This window comes from Camelina sativa, chromosome 4 (assembly GCF_030686135.1).
Source record: "Camelina sativa cultivar CO46 ecotype springtype chromosome 4, ASM3068613v1".
Lineage (NCBI taxonomy): Eukaryota > Viridiplantae > Streptophyta > Magnoliopsida > Brassicales > Brassicaceae > Camelina > Camelina sativa.
The window spans coordinates 3,008,594-3,024,718 of NC_141883.1; the positions used below are offsets into that span (position 1 = coordinate 3,008,594).

Here is a 16,125-nt window from a genome sequence, read left to right on the forward strand (position 1 = left end):
ATTCCCAAAATCCTGAAAATATCTTTACACGTACAAGTACAACCCCTCTTAAATGTGACACGTCCGTAACATTTTTGTTGACTTTTTTTCTCCTATTTAAATTACAGTATACAGAAGTGTATTCAATTTAACATTTTAATTAATTTAGATAAAAGTTATAAATGTTATTTAATTATAGATTTTAAAAAGTTTCTTAAAATCCATTGTTATTGAACTGATGATTTAAAAATTTACTTTAAAATCTACAGTTATTCAAAACAGTTTGTGGATTTGGATTTTAATAAGTTTTAGGGATTCGGTAGGATTTGAGAGGATTTGTTTAGTTAAAAATACATAAATCTAAATCTCATGGTTTTAGGTGGGATTTGAAAGAATTTTACCTTAAATCATATCAACTTTCCTAAAATCTAACAAATTTCCAAATTTCATAAATCTCATAAAATCCTCCAAAATCATTGTTTCAATACACTCCTCTATATTTGTTTCTCTCAAACTTTGGTCGGGAGAGAAATCATACTAGTCCCTCTGATCCTAAATAATTGTCATTCTAGAAAAATTCTTTTAGATTCAGAAAGTGTATAATTTGACTATTTTGACCTCAGGATTAAAACTAATTTACAATTTTATTTTTTGTTCTCTTTTATTTAATAAATTAATTTCAGCTTCTTCTTTTTTTGTCACCTGAACTTCCTTTTCTCATCCCAATTATCTCCTCTTTCTCCGATTATTTCCGTCACAAACTCAAGTCCTCCGATTTTTTCTTTAAAAAAAAAATAAACTTCTCTGATCGGTTTCTTTTGCCCTGGACATGGAGAAACGAAGCTTCCTTTTTTCCTATCGCAAAATCAAAATCAAAATCTGGTGTGAAGCTTCCTCTTTTGTTTTGTAATTGACTTTTAGGCGGTGAGCTTCTTCTTTTCCTCCTCCGCTTCCTCTGATTTTCCAGCGAGTTCAACCAATTTTCTGATGATCTTCCACCTTCATCATAAGACCAAGCAAACACAGAGAAATGGAAATGATGAAACTGTAATCTTTTTTTTTTTTAATTTCAATTTTGATTTTTTTTTCCTAATGTCGGTTTCTTATTGATGATTTTGAGGGTTGGATTGATCTTGTTTGACTGGATGATGAGTGATTATAAAGTGGAGACATCAACGATGGTATGCAAGAGTTCTATGTTGAATTCATGATTTCCCAATCGCTGCTGCTGAGATGACTTCTCTTCCAATCAAAATCGCCCTTCCTCCTAAAAGTAAGTTTCTTTCTTGTTATGTAGTAGCTTAGCTGCAACTTTCTGGGAATGTCAATGTTTTGTATGTTGTACTTTATATATCATTATTGAATCTTCATCAAACTGCTTGTTTTCATTATAAAGAATTGCAATTTTTATGCTTTTTTTTGTTTAATGCTCTTTGTTCATCTCAGGAATATATCAGAACAATGGCTATCTTATGGTTTCTTGCAATGGGGGACTCAACCAAATGCGAGCAGCGGTATGATCAGAACTAATCCTCTTGCTTTCTTAAAGCAAATCTCTTTGCATTTCTGAAAGCTGTGTTTTTATTCGATGTGACTTTTGGTCGCTCTCCTTTTTCTATAGAGATCTCTTTACCCTAATCCCTTAGGATATGTCTTGGGCTTGCCGACTCTATATGTGATAGGGTTGGTCATTAGACTCTTGGCTCATTGGTAAAGTCGGTCATTAGACTCTTGGTTTACTGGTAAAGTCGGTCATTAGACTCTTGGTCCATTAACAGATACAGTCATGTGACTTCCGACCCATTGACGAAGCCAGTCGTGAGATTCTCGGCCTATTGAAAAAGTCAGTCGCGAGATTCTCGGCCTGTAGACAAAGTCAGTCGCGAGACTCTCGATCAATTGATAAAGTCAGTCACAAGCTCTTGGCCTAGTGACAACGTCGATCACGTGACTCTCAATCTACTGACGAAGTCAGTCACGTGACTTTTCTCTTAGTAGATTGGCAGACTTGTATTGACTTTGTCATGTAGAATATGAGTTGACTCTATCCAATATCTTCGTGAATATTCTCTCTGCTTGTCCTGATTTACCGGGTTTGTCGAACTAACCCCGAAATTTATTTATTTAAAAGAGAAGATAAAATTATATCCAACAGTTTGCCCTCCACTCTCTATTTTCTTAGTAAAAATTTAGAGAGTATTTAGAAACAACGGTATTATTTTTCCAGCCAACAAAATCTCGAAGTCATGTACCTTTTGGAATGATCTGTAATGGGTTGTGATGTCACCATAGTAGCTTGATCGAATAGTGACTCCGTAGAGACAATGTTGAGTCCTTAACACGTTCTGTTGGGAATTGTCTTTGTATTTGACTTTATGTGTCATGACCATTTTGTAGGTTGTGACATTCTTTTCAGTCATAAGACTTGTTCGTGACATTGATCTTGTACGTAATAACAATCTCTTACCTTAGGATAATCTCCACATGTGAGGATGTACATGATGACAATCTCCTATCTTGTGCCTGAGACACAATTTAGGTCTCGCATTCATGACATGATTTGTCTCGTGACATGACTTATACCTCAGGCTCAAGACATTGTTTATGTCTTGTGAACATGACATTATATGTGTCTCGTCTTCATGGCACTGTTTATATCCCGTGCTTGAAACAAGAGTATATTTCTAGCTTTCCTGGTACGATTTGCGCACTACAATACGACTTTCATCGTGCAAATACAAAGTGATATTTATCTCTTGGTACATCTACTGCTTTGTGTTGTGTCAAATGATTGTTTTGCGCCCATGACGTTGTTCATGTCATGTGCTTCCGACACCATTCATGTCACATGTTAATGACACTACTCATGTTACATGCTCATGGCGTGAGTTTCCTTCTCACAACATCATGTAATCATGATTGTTTACGTATGGTGCTCATGACGCGATTTTCATCATGTGCTCAGAAAATTTGTCATGTGCTCATGTCGTGAGTCTCGTGCTTACAACATCATGTCATGATGACCTTGTTTATTTCCTGCACTCATGACGCCATATACGCCAGGTGCTTATGACGTTGTGAACGTCGCGACTTAGCTTGTTCGGTGTTTTGTGATTAGAAGACTTTCTAATTGTCTTGTCGAATTTTACTTCTTGTTGAATTCTTTGCGGTAAGCGTTGTATTGCAGTGTGAATGTGATCTCTTGCTTGTGACGTGATTCGCGTTGTGTGCTCATGACATTGTTTATATCACGTGTTGTTACATGCTCAGGAGATCGTTCTTGTCACATGCTTCTGCTATTCGTGTCACGTGTTATTATCCTCACGTGGAGTCTCCAGTCGTCCGTCTTCAGTCATGGTTGTCGTTCGAGTAGTTCTAGGAGTCGTGTTGAGAGCTTGCTTCAGTAAAAATTCTTACTGCTGTCACCAGCGATGCATTCTCCTCCCGTAGCCTAGCGTTATCAGCCTCAATTTGCGTCAGCTTTTCCACTGTCTCGTTCATCATGGTAGTCAGTGCTTCCAGCTGAGCGGCAACAGTCGCGTCGACATTAGTCGTGTCACTTCTGTTTCCTGTCATCTCACGTAGTTTACTCTAGCCCCTCCTTCTAGCGCCACAAACTGTTGGATATAATTTTATCTTCTCTATTAAATAAATAAATTTCGTGGTTAGTTCGACAAACCCGGTAAATCAGGAGAAGCAGAAAGAATATTCACGAAGATATTGGATATAGTCAACTCATATTCTACATGACAAAGTCAACACAAGTTTGCCAATCTACTAAGAGAAAAGTCATGTGACTGACTTTGTCAATAGATTGAGAGTCATGTGATCGACGTTGTAACTAGGCCAAGAGCTTGTAACTGAATTGATCAATAGGTCGAGAGTCTCGCGACTGACTTTGTCTACAGGCCGAGAATCTCGCGACTGACTTTTTCAATAGGCCGAGAATCTCACGACTGGCTTCGTCAATGGGCCGGAAGTCACATGACTGGATTTGTTAATGGACCAAGAGTCTAATGACCGACTTTACCAATGAGCCAAGAGTCTATTGACCGACCCTATCACAGATAGAGTCGGCAAGCCCAAGACATATCCTAAGGGATTAGGGTAAAGAGATCTCTATATAAAAAGGAGAGCGGCCTCTACGAGAGGGGGATCGAGAGCAAATCAAGAGACCTAAAACACAAAACACACGACTCAACTCTAGAACGCGGCTAGGGTTTATAGATTGATTCGTTGGGTCTTGAATTCTTGTATTTGAGCTCAAGACTTTAATCAATAAAATCAACTATTCAATATCTGTTTCTTGTTTCCGTAGTCTTTAAACAAATCGAATATTTTTGCCCAAACAACCAACATTCTCACAAGCTTCTTTGTACCTAACCCTTGGAAACAGATTCTTCCACTGTTGAAGAAGCACAAGGTTGTACATCTGAACAAGACCGATACACGACTTGCTAATAACAAACTGCCTCTTGAGATTCAGAAGGTGTGATGCCGAGCAAATTTCAACAGGCTTAGGTTTACTCCAAAGATTGAGGAATTGGATAGAAGAGTAGTCAAGATTCTGAGTGAGAAAGATCCCTTTCTTGTTCTGCATCTCAGATATGAAATGGATATGTTGGCATTTTCTGGTTGCTCACATGGTTGCAACCACTATGAAGAAGAAGAACTAACCGCTATGAAGAAGAACTAACCCACTAACCCAATATATATTCATCGATGACTCTTCATATATCCTCACTCGTGTTGTATTTTAAAGATTTGTTATTTTCAGGTATAGTAATTTGTGTTAATTTAGTTAAGGTTATATTAGTAATTTAATTAGTATTATCACATTGATAAGTGAGAACGACACTTAATAAGAAAATGAAAATTACTCCTAGAACGACAATTATTTAGGATCGGAGGGACTAATTGAGAAAATAATCAAAATATCTTCATTCAAGTTTAATTTAATCAACATGTAAAGTCTAAAGCTAAACCAACATTAACCAGTATAGCTAAACCAAAATATCTAAACTCTAATTTTTTAATCCTACTAGATTTTAACTCGCGGTACACTGTGTGCATATAATTTTTATTATTATTTATATTTTATATTGTATTTATTTGTTAAATATCGTATGTTTTCCAAATAGAAGAATAACTAAATTTTCCGACCGTTTGTGCAGCTAAATATTTATATTAATTTTTTAACCCACAACTTACTTTATGATCATTTGTTTGTTATATTTAGTTTGTTTTGTTTAGTGTTTGAGATTATATTTTGATTTTTAATTATTATAACAAAAAATAAAGGATTTAAATTCATAGTAAGTCATTTATACACTATGATTAACTCACATTTTTCCTAATGATTTAATTATTTAACACAATCTTAGTTAAATCAAGTTAATTTTTATATATCAAATATTCTAATATTATTAGTTTTGATGAATAATAAAATGAAGATTTAACCCATGTTAGCACAAATTTAATGATATTTTATTAATTCCAACATGTCCTCTTTATAACATATCTACTATATAAGCATATTATATAGTATTTTTAATTTTTTTTTACATATTTGTAATATTTTAAAATTTTATTAAGTTTATAGATTTTAATTATAATATTTAAATAAATATGAATCAAAGTTTTTCTTACGTTAAGAATCAAAGCTCACAAGTGTTTAGGGTTCACCCTAAGACAAGGTCCGACTCAGAAAAGGCCCAATTAAATCTCAAGGAAAAAGAGAGGTATTTTGGTCCTTTTAGAGGACGAACCAACACAGTTACCTATAAATACGGATGTACAATGTTCAAAATGGAGGCAGCGAATAGGAAAAGAAAATAGTTACAAGGACAGCGATCGAACTCTCGTCTAAAAACCTAGAATCGACAAGCTCGCAACTCAGTTTTGTCTTTCTTCTTTCCGTTTGACTCGTCTAGTCTATTTTGTTGCCTGACTTTTTGTGCTTCGGTACCGAATTATAAAGAGAATTTCAATATCCTTTTTACCGAATTAAATTATTTAATTATGACCGATTTGGACATCAATAAATTATATAGTATCATCAATTCAATTCATCATCACATTCACTATCCAACATTTCTTTAATTTTGGGAGTGAGTGGGAAGCAGTAGGAACCATCTAGAGACAGAGAGACATAGAGGAAAACAAAAGCAAAAATGGTGGAGAGCTTGCTGAAGACGCCGGAACAGGATTTGGGGAAGAAAAGGCACGTCAAACGTAAGTTTTTCTCATTCCAAATCCCAAGGTCATTTCGTTTCTTGTTTGTGATCTTTCTTTCTTATAATCGATCATTTTGTTGTCAACAACTGGGCTATACCTATCAAAACACAATTCACTCTATTTGAATGGAGAGAAACGCTAGACGTCACAGGGAGGAACCTTCTTCGCAAGAGAAAGTGGTGAAACTGATTGACAAAAATGTCGGCAATATATTGAGCACAATGCCAGATGGAGAAGGCACCAAAATTCAAGTTTGATTTGAAGCAATATTTTATAAAGTTGGATTTATATTCTGCTCTAATAAACAGTATGCACTAAGCATGTAAAACAATATATTTTTCTTTTAAATATAATTTGATATTAGATTTTTTTTTTTTTTTAAAAAAAAGAGGAGGAGATATTGAGATAGGAGAAACAAGCATGATAGTTAGTGTAGTCAGTGATGGAGCTTCCATGGAGTTGGTGTTCTTTAGAGAAATTTTGAAGCTGTTGGCGGTGTCCAGCAAATTGACAGCGGCGCTCAAGGTCAAAAAGCGTGGATAGGAGAAGAACACGTCTTCACTTCATGTTTTATCCACGTGTTTATTATTAAATAGAAATGGACATTCTCAAAAATAGTACTAAAATATTTTTTTTTCCAAACTTAGCACAACATTTCTAAAATTCCAAAATAACACAAATTAATATGTCCAAATTAAATCTTAAATTTAAATACTAAATCCTACCTCTCAAAACTATATCCTAAATGTGAAATTGAGAACCTAAACCTAATAATTTTTTTTTTAAAAATTAATTTTAAATATTATAATGTGTTAAATAGTGCCATTTTTGGAGATTTAGAAAATGTATGCTATAATTGACTATAAAATTTGTTTTACTGATATTTTAGGCTATTTCTCAATAAAAAATGCTTATTGAGGCTGTACTTTTGCTAAACGTTGCGGCTGTGGCGGCGGCTGATTAAAACGACGTGTCAAGCAGAGTAGCAGCAATGTTAAACGACACCGTGGATTTGAATACTACAGATCTAAATGAGTCGTCGATGACATCCGTTGAGTCGCGACGACATTGCATCGATCGCTAAAAAATTTCAGTAACATATCAATCTTTATAAGTTTTAATCATCTGCGACACTTCTCTCATCTCTGTGTATTTTTTTCTCTGGTAATACTATTTTTCTTTTTTACCAATCGCTATCGCAGCATTTAACAAAAGAACAGTCTCATTACCATTATCTTGTAATTTGATTTTGAATATAATTTAATATTAAATTCAAAAAAAAATAAGATTCTGTTTTAGCTGTTATTTATTTTTGTTTTAATCCTCTCATGGGCTAGACCCTTCCGTACCTGTATGGCTTTTTAATAAAAATGTTGGCCGGCAAAAAAAAAAACCATGATAGGCTCTGTTCTCAATTTTTCGTAAGCAATATCTTTTCCAGTTAGCTGGTCAATTTTAGAAACAGAATCTAAAGTTCTCCTTGGTCGAGCAGAAAAATCCAAAAAAAAAGAAAAAACCAAATCAACGGGTTCTCCCATTATATCGTTTTTTAATTTTAGATTAAGATCCGTACTAGATCACATATTAAAATTCATTTTATTTATATTGTAATTTTTATATAAAATATAATTTATTTAATTGTTTTTTAAAGTTTTTTTGGATAAAACATTATGCAATAAAATCATATGCTAAATATGATAATTTGAAAAAGACACATATTTTGTAAGTTTTAATATTGTTAATGATTCTAGATAAGTACTAGTGTTATTTTATATATTTTATATTTTAAAATAAAATTTTAATATGTTGTATTAGGTTATTTATGTGAAGTTATTTCAACAATGTATATTATATATAATGACTTGAATGTTATTATAAGATATAATTTTGTAAATTTGAATTTAAATATTCAAATTTTGACCTGTTACTCAGTAAATTTTTTAATTTAATAGATATTATTTCTAAAGAATAATATTACTAAATCTTGAATATTTTATAGATTGAACAATTTATATTTGTTTTTAAAAATTCAACTTATGGTATATTCAGAAATAAAACTATTTTTTAATTATAATAAATAATATGATAATTTATTTGTTTCACAAATAGACTCATATATAAAAATGAGAGGTGAAGTATAATGATAATTAATAAATTAATATGTTAAATTAGATATCTAAAGATTTTATTTGATGAATAATTTAATATGGTAAATTAGATAATATGATTTTTTAAAATATTCAATTTAAAATTTTCGGTATAACCTATTTGTAACAAATTAATCTATCATTAATGTATAATCTATTGTAACTAATTTATTAAAATTATATAGTTTACAAAACAATGTTATGTTCTTCCGTTTTATTATAAAGAGGATTTAACAACATGTATGTATCTCTTCTATGTTCCAACCGGCTGTTTTAACCTGATCATAAAAGTATTTTATTGATAAAAAACAAATAGATTCCCAAAATCCAAAAAAAATATCTTATACGGTACGTACAACCCCCTTGTACATGTGACACGTACCATACAACCCACCTACAATCGGTTTTGGTACAACCCACCGACTTCTTCCCCCTCTTTATATAATGCCTAGGATCATTTTTTATTTATTTTTTAACTCTGTTTGGAGTGGTGTGAGGCAGCAGCAGCACGGAAGAAGAATATTCCCTAATGTTGATACTGTCAAATATGTATAGATATATACTTGGTGGATACTCTTACTATCCCTATATAAGGGATATGATATGGTTATGAATACAATTCTCTACGGAGTTCATTATTCTAAATGGTACCATACAACCCACGTACAATCGGTTTTTGGTACACTTTTATTGACTTTTCCCCCTCTTTATATAATCATCAATTTATTGACGGTTTTCACATTCACTCTAGTCTATAGTCTATTCAGCATTTCTTTAATTTTGGGAGTGAGTGGGAAGCAGTAGGAACCATCTAGAGACAGAGAGACAGAGAGACAGAGGAAAAAAACAAAAATGGTGGAGAGCTTGGTGAACACGCTGGAACAGGATCTGGGGAAGAAAGGGCGCGTCAAACGTAAGTTTTTCTCATTCCAAATCCCAAGGTCGTTTCGTTTCGTGTCCGTGATCTTTCTTTCTCATAATCGATCATTTTTTGTTTTAATCCAGCAGCAGCACGGAAGATCGAATTGAAAGAAGCTGTGTACAAGTTCGATCGGAAAGAGTACAGGTCTGTTAAAAAGAAGACTAGCTCTGGCTCATGGAGACTTACTACCGGACCCGGTGCTGATAAGGTCATCGATGCTGATTGGCTTACCGGTTCTAATTGGCTTACCGATTCTGAGAAAGTTAGCAAAGGGATCGCGGTTGTGAGGACGCGTCAGTATTATGAAGGTGATGCAATTGCTAGAGTTTTGACTCCTTGGATTATGTACGAGCTCCATGTCGCTTTCTTGAATCCTGATAAGGTAACCAACTATACTAATTTCCAAATGCTTCAATTTGGTACCTTTCATTTTTCAATTCTTTACCAAATTGTTACAGAGTTTTTTTTTTTTTTGCTGTCAAATCAAAGGTGGACTTTGTTAGGAGGACCTATGTTATCTGTAACGTAAGTTATATGGGTGAACAAGGAGACGTCCACAAAGGTGGTCCTGATGAAGAACTCTCTCCGCCGTGTGAAGAGGTATTGGCCCCAAACACGGTGATCAGTGACAACAACAACTGTCCTAATGCGCAGGTTTTTTTTGACTAATTTGCTCTGTTATATGTTTCATTTTTGTGGATACTTGGAATCTTATATAAGCTCTTAACATGTGTTGGTTGGACTTTTAAAGATGATATTGATTTCCTTTTCAGGGCTTATTTATTACAGAGGAAGCTATAGATAGGAACCGCAAGAAACCACCGCATACCTATCTCAACAACTTGATCCTAGGCATCATCCTCTTGCTGGCTCTCACTGGCAAAATCATATCATCATCAGTCTCTTTAGAAAACACAAATGTAACAAATACCATTGGCCTATGTGAGTCCTGTCGCTGCTTCAATCAAGCGAACTCGAATTTGTCCTCGTCCATTTCAGGCCAAACGCAAACAAAGAGGGCCACATTTCTAATTCGTCATTTCACAACTTTCCATTCCCTGTTCATGTCATATATGACGGTGTCTCCAGCTAAGAAGGTCCATCAAGTGTTCTTGAATTTCAGGGGAGAGGAACTGCGCTACAACTTTATCAGTCACCTCGGTGATGCTTTCGAGAGGCACAACATCAAGTTGTTCGTGGACAAATACGAGCAGCGAGGCAAAGACCTTAAAAACCTATTTGTGAGAATCGAAGAGTCGAGCATTGCACTCGCAATCTTCTCTACTAGGTTTGTATACTATTCTTTCACGTACTTCTCAATCTCTACTTTAGAGGTGTATATATGTGTATACGTAAGACTCAAGAATCATAGTCATTGTCTTAATATATAGATATCCAGAATCTAGGTGGTGTATGGATGAGTTGGTGAAAATGAACAAACTTGCGGATCTAGGAAAGCTCAGAGTCATTCCAATATTCTACAAGGTGGAGGCAGGGGACGTTAGAAAACAAACAGGTGACAGTGAGTTCGGTAAAAATTTCTGGAGGCTCGCAGAAGCTTCTAGTGGAGATCAGATCAAGAAATGGAAAGAAGCCTTGGAGGGTATTACCAATAAGATGGGTTTGTCTTTAGGAGACAACAGGTATGTATTCTCCACTCTGAACTATATATATATATATATATTTTTTAAGTGCTCAAATGTATGAAAGGATGTTTGATGGATTTACAATTTTTGGCAGCGTTGAATCGGACTCTGTCAAGGAAATTGTTGAGGAGGTGCAGAGAGTTATAGAATTAATTGGACTCGAGGAAGAAGTTAGGTCGCCCTTATGATTGAATAAACCGATTTCAAGAGGAGCAAATCAGCAACCAATTGTTGTCACGTAATTAGGGGAGGTGTAGTAGAAATAAGAGCCCTCTTTTACTTTTTTTTTTTTGTTTATTTTTTTGGCGGTTTCTTGTGAGAAATCATTAAAAAACTTAATAAGAAGAGTACTGAGACATGATTACAAAAACAAAAACAAAGCTTTGATTAAAAGAAGCCTATGTACGCCTTCGCATCACATTTACACGTTCTGTTCAAGCCACTTCTCAGTCTAGCCCTCTTGGTTTGGGTCCAAATTCCATGCATCACTCCACCTCTCTAAACTAAGATCTTTGAACATTTCTTAATTATTTGAAGATCTGTTTTCATTAATATATAAAAATGCATTAAAAAGTTAAAAAGAATCTTAAAAAAAACAAGAAAAATATCTAAAAAAAAAATAATTTAGAAAGTACTTACATCATCATAATGTTCCTCAACCATACACAAATCCAAGTATCCAACAGTGACTAATTCATAAAACCACTTATAGAAGATCATTACTGACATCATTATTTTTACTCACTAATTAAAACGTTAATTGATCAGACATCATTATTTTTACTCTACTAATTAAAACGTTAATGGATCACTTCATGAAACCTTGAGCCATCTTAGCATAATCTCCAAACCCATGGCCACCTCCGGACTTCTCATCTTCTTTCTTAGACGCCGGTGCTCCAGCTCCACCACCGTGGCTTCCCCCGGTTCCAACACCGCCGTGGCTTCCCCCGGTTGCAACACCGCCGTGGCTTCCACCGGTTCCAGCAGTACCGTGGCTTCCGCCGCCGGAGGAGTGAGAGTGGGAAGTTTCGTACTTGTGGAGATATTGTTCAGCTTTCTCGAGGTACTGACCAACACCACTCTTTTCATCGAGCTTGCCATATCTAGAAGCGGCGTCAAGGATATCAGCGGTGGCTCCCGCGACTTTAGCTTTGTCCAGCTTGTCTGACTCGTTACGAGCAGCGGCTTGAGCAGCTTCGGCTACGATCTTGGCACTAGCCATGAGCTCAGCGTTGGAAGCTGGCCTATGTGCTGTTGGATCGGTGTTGGAAACCGGTTTATGTGTCGTTGGCTCGGTGTGATCTGGTTTGTTCTTGTTGTGGTTCGGTTCCGGATCCGAGCTCTCCGGTTTCTTGTCGGAGAACTTCTTCTTTACTTGATCGGTGAAGAAATCCATGTTTCTTTTGTCTTAAAGAAAAAAGTTTTTTCTTGTCTTGAAATTGGAAAATGTACAATAACAAAGTTATGCGTAGGGTATTTATTGATAAATTCAGAAATTAGTGTTTTTCTTTATTTCTTTGTCCACTAGTTTTATATTTGTTCCCTTCATCTTTATCCACTAGATAATGGGATATTTATAGTCACGCTTCTTACGCCATAGATCTACTTTCAATGGTGTGAGTTTTTTATACGGCTCTTTTTTTTTTTCTTGGTGTATTTTGTTACATAAATGCTTAGTTACATTTTGACCATTTCGTACAAGCTCGACCCTCGGAACCGGTCTTGCTTAAGTTTGATTCTAGATCATTACATCTACGTTTTGTCGACCACTGGTGAATTTATTTGATTCTTGATCATACATATACCTATACCTACATAAATGCTAGTATAATCTTGGATTCTAGATCATAAATGTGTAGAGTGTAGAGCAACACTACACTTAAAATTATGGATTGGTTGAAGGTTTGATGAGTGGCACGGAGAAAAGGGTCCTCATGCCACCTAACCTTAGTCTATCCAATTCTTGACCAATTTATGATTTTGTCGGCAGAGTAATTAAATAATTTAAATCATAGTAGCGTACGTTAGATACTTAGATGAGAAATTATGATTTAAATTGTTTAATTACTACCTCTGCCTATCAGTTGAGAAGCCTGTATTAATTGCCCACTTATATAATTTTCTGAGCCCAGCTCTGTTTGAATCATTTCTATTTGAAAAACGATGTCGTGGGTGAATGAGAAAAGGATTTGGTGAAGATGACCACACTTTGTTAATGTTTTTTCTGTCAACAAGATGACCACATTATTATGACAGAACACGAGTGAACAAAAAAAATCTAAGACCAATAAGAAGAAGAAACTGAAACCTTATAAATTTGTATATGGTGGAACTAATTATTTATGTGAAATAAAAGAGTGGAACTTAAAAGTAAGTACGGAGAAGATAAGAGAAATCAACAGGAGGTGAAATATCAAAAGCATGCCATGAGAACACAGATCCTCTGGTTTCTTTATATTCCTATTTGAAACCATTGAGTTTGTGTTCTCAGGTCACCCCTTTGAATCTCCCCTGTTCCATTATTTCACCTTTGTAACTCTTTGATTCATACTCTTAATTTTGTGCTTTTGATTGTGTTATACCATAAGATTTGCGTCTGAAACAGACACAAAGCATTCCATTAAAGCATATTCTACATATATTAACAACTTAGTTATTGCTAAAACACTTGCAAAAAATAAATATAAATCATGTTTTGATTTAACAATGATTGCTAAAATATACCTTAACAATAGTTATTGCCAAAATTTTAAAATTTTAAAATTAATTAATAGTTTCATTTCATACCATAATGTTTTTATTTTTATTATTGAAAAATAGCATAGATATTTTGAAGGTGAAAAGTCATAAATCAAGTTTGGTTCCAAAGTCTTTAAAAACAATGACTTCATAATAACTCAAAACTCTTCTAAACCCCTAACAAAACCAAACCAAACTAAAACTCCTAAATAAAGTTGACTTTTTTGACTAACGACCATCCTCCGCCGCGTCAGCCACCGTCATCATGATCGCCGTTTACTATCTCTTCATCTTCATCTTCACCTTCATCACCACCTCTGTTTATTCCAAACCCACGATTTCATTCACTCCCAAAACCTTAAACCGATCCGGCGACACAGTCGTGATCAAATGGTCCGGCGTCGAGTCACCGTCCGATCTCGATTGGTTAGGAATCTACTCACCGCCGGAATCTCGTCACGATCACTTCATCGGCTACAAATTCTTATCCGATTCGCCCGATTGGCAATCCGGGTCGGGTTCGATTTCACTTCCCTTAACCAATCTCCGCTCAAATTACTCTTTCCGGATCTTTCATTGGATCGAATCCGAGATCAACCCGAAACACCTAGACCATGATCACAACCCGTTACCCGGAACCCGCCATATTTTAACCGAATCAAACCAGTTAAATTTCCGGTTTGCCGCTAACCGGCCGGAGCAGATTCATTTGGGTTACACAGATAATACCAACGAGATGAGAGTGATGTTTGTAACCGGAGATGGAGAGGTACGAGAAGCTCGATACGGTGAGGTTAAGGAGAAGCTAGATAACATCGCGGTGGCGCGTGGAGTTAGGTACGAGAGGGAACATATGTGTCACGCGCCGGCGAATACGACAATCGGATGGAGAGATCCAGGTTGGACCTTTGACGCTGTGATGAAGGATCTGAAACAAGGGATTAACTACTTTTATCAGGTAAAAAATCGAATCTTTAAGGGTTGTTTCGAATCAAAAGATTTGAGTTTTTGAAACGAATTTGAATTTATTTTAATCAGGTTGGGAGTGATTTGAAAGGATGGAGTGAAGTCCATAGCTTTGTTTCAAGAAACGAGAGCTCAGACGAAACGTTAGCTTTCATGTTTGGAGATATGGGTTGTTCTACACCTTACAGAACATTCATACGTGGTGAAGATGAGAGTTTATCAACTGTGAAGTGGATTCTAAGAGACATTGAAGCTTTAGGTGAGGATAAGGCAGCGGTTGTATCTCACATTGGAGATATAAGTTATGCGAAAGGTTACTCGTGGATTTGGGATGAGTTCTTTGCTCAGATTGAGCCAATTGCATCTAGAGTACCATACCATGTGTGTATTGGTAACCATGAGTATGATTGGCCTAACCAGCCTTGGAAACCAGTTTGGTCAGCTTATATTTATGGTAAAGATAGTGGTGGTGAATGTGGTGTACCGTATAGTGTTAAGTTCAACATGCCTGGTAATTCATCTGAAGCCACGGGTATGGTTCAGGGACCTTCTCAAACTCGGAACCTTTACTATTCTTATGATATGGGTTCGGTTCATTTCGTTTATATATCGACAGAGACTGAGTTTCTTAAAGGAGGTAAGCAGTATAGCTTTTTGAAGAGTGATCTAGAGTCTGTGAATAGGAGCAAGACACCGTTTGTTGTGTTACAAGGGCATAGACCGATGTACACTACGAGTAGGAAGATCAGAGATGCGGAGATAAGACAGAGGATGATCGAGCATTTGGAACCGTTGTTAGTGAAGAACAATGTGACGGTTGCTTTATGGGGACATGTTCATAATTACGAAAGGTTTTGTCCGATTAGTAACAACACTTGTGGTGAACGTTGGCAAGGAAGCCCTGTTCATCTTGTGATTGGTATGGCTGGAAAAGATACACAACCTATATGGGAACCGAGACCTAATCACCAGGATGTCCCGATATTTCCTCAGCCTGCAAACTCAATGTACCGTGGAGGCGAGTTTGGGTACACTCGTTTGGTTGCTAATAAGGAAAGACTCACTCTTTCGTATGTGGGAAACCATGACGGAGAAGTTCATGATGTGGTTGAGATTTTGGCTTCTGGGGAAGTCATTAGCGGTAGTGATGATGATGGTAAAGACGACAACTTTGGATCTGAATCTGATATTGCAGTCTTGTGGTACATTGAAGGAGCAAGTGTGATGGTTTTGGGAGGGATTTTGGGGTATTTTGTTGGTTTCTTTAGTCGTAAAAAGAAAGAATCTGGAGTTGGATCATCTAATGGTAGTTGGATCCAAATGAAAACCGAGGAGACGTGATTCAACTATTTTGTTTTTGTTTGTTTGCCACACACAGGTTTGTATAGCATTCTTAGACTATATCTTACGAGGTCAGGTACCATATAAAAAGCTTAGCAACATTATTTTTTTTTTTTGCTTGAAAGACATTTTTTTGCTCACAAAA

General features: G+C 35.7%; 3 protein-coding genes and 1 long non-coding RNA gene across 5 annotated transcripts; 3 read left to right on the top strand and 1 right to left on the bottom strand.

The window, feature by feature from the left end:
- The first annotated feature begins 311 nt into the window (after window positions 1-311).
- LOC147945271 (uncharacterized) lies at window positions 312-2,450 on the top strand. Its single transcript, XR_015596178.1, has 3 exons — window positions 312-1,252; window positions 1,426-1,493; window positions 1,758-2,450. It is a non-coding gene; the product is annotated as an uncharacterized LOC147945271 (long non-coding RNA).
- A 6,387-nt stretch (window positions 2,451-8,837) lies between these two features.
- Window positions 8,838-11,324, top strand: LOC104779665 (uncharacterized). Of its 2 annotated transcripts, none has more exons than XM_087509806.1 (6): window positions 8,838-9,276; window positions 9,369-9,667; window positions 9,775-9,939; window positions 10,059-10,573; window positions 10,677-10,928; window positions 11,026-11,324. In XM_087509806.1, the coding sequence occupies exons 1-6, from the start codon at window positions 9,216-9,218 to the stop codon at window positions 11,117-11,119; spliced, it is 1,386 nt and encodes a 461-aa protein (XP_087365932.1). In that variant the 5' UTR covers window positions 8,838-9,215; the 3' UTR covers window positions 11,120-11,324. The 2 variants fall into 2 exon arrangements, with proteins under 2 accessions (XP_087365932.1, XP_087365933.1); XM_087509807.1 differs by having other exon boundaries at window positions 8,951-9,276; window positions 9,372-9,667.
- Window positions 11,325-11,536: 212 nt separating this feature from the next.
- LOC104779666 (nodulin-related protein 1) lies at window positions 11,537-12,619 on the bottom strand. Its single transcript, XM_010504054.3, has one exon. It carries the CDS (start codon window positions 12,328-12,330, stop codon window positions 11,740-11,742), a length of 591 nt encoding a protein of 196 aa, XP_010502356.1. The 5' UTR covers window positions 12,331-12,619; the 3' UTR covers window positions 11,537-11,739.
- Window positions 12,620-13,253: 634 nt separating this feature from the next.
- On the top strand, window positions 13,254-16,125 carry LOC109132430 (putative inactive purple acid phosphatase 9). The gene is made up of 2 exons (XM_087509794.1): window positions 13,254-14,631; window positions 14,712-16,125. The coding sequence occupies exons 1-2, from the start codon at window positions 13,939-13,941 to the stop codon at window positions 15,978-15,980; spliced, it is 1,962 nt and encodes a 653-aa protein (XP_087365920.1). The 5' UTR covers window positions 13,254-13,938; the 3' UTR covers window positions 15,981-16,125.

Excerpts from the sequence above, each read along its gene's own strand:
- LOC104779665 (XM_087509806.1), top strand. The coding sequence starts at position 9,216 with ATGGTGGAGAGCTTGGTGAACACGCTGGAACAGGATCTGGGGAAGAAA. Across the intron at positions 9,940-10,058 it reads ACAACTGTCCTAATGCGCAG|GGCTTATTTATTACAGAGGA; the intron begins GTTTTTTTTGAC and ends TTTCCTTTTCAG. Across the intron at positions 10,574-10,676 it reads CTCGCAATCTTCTCTACTAG|ATATCCAGAATCTAGGTGGT; the intron begins GTTTGTATACTA and ends CTTAATATATAG.
- LOC104779666 (XM_010504054.3), bottom strand. The coding sequence starts at position 12,330 with ATGGATTTCTTCACCGATCAAGTAAAGAAGAAGTTCTCCGACAAGAAA.
- LOC109132430 (XM_087509794.1), top strand. The coding sequence starts at position 13,939 with ATGATCGCCGTTTACTATCTCTTCATCTTCATCTTCACCTTCATCACC. Across the intron at positions 14,632-14,711 it reads GGATTAACTACTTTTATCAG|GTTGGGAGTGATTTGAAAGG; the intron begins GTAAAAAATCGA and ends TATTTTAATCAG.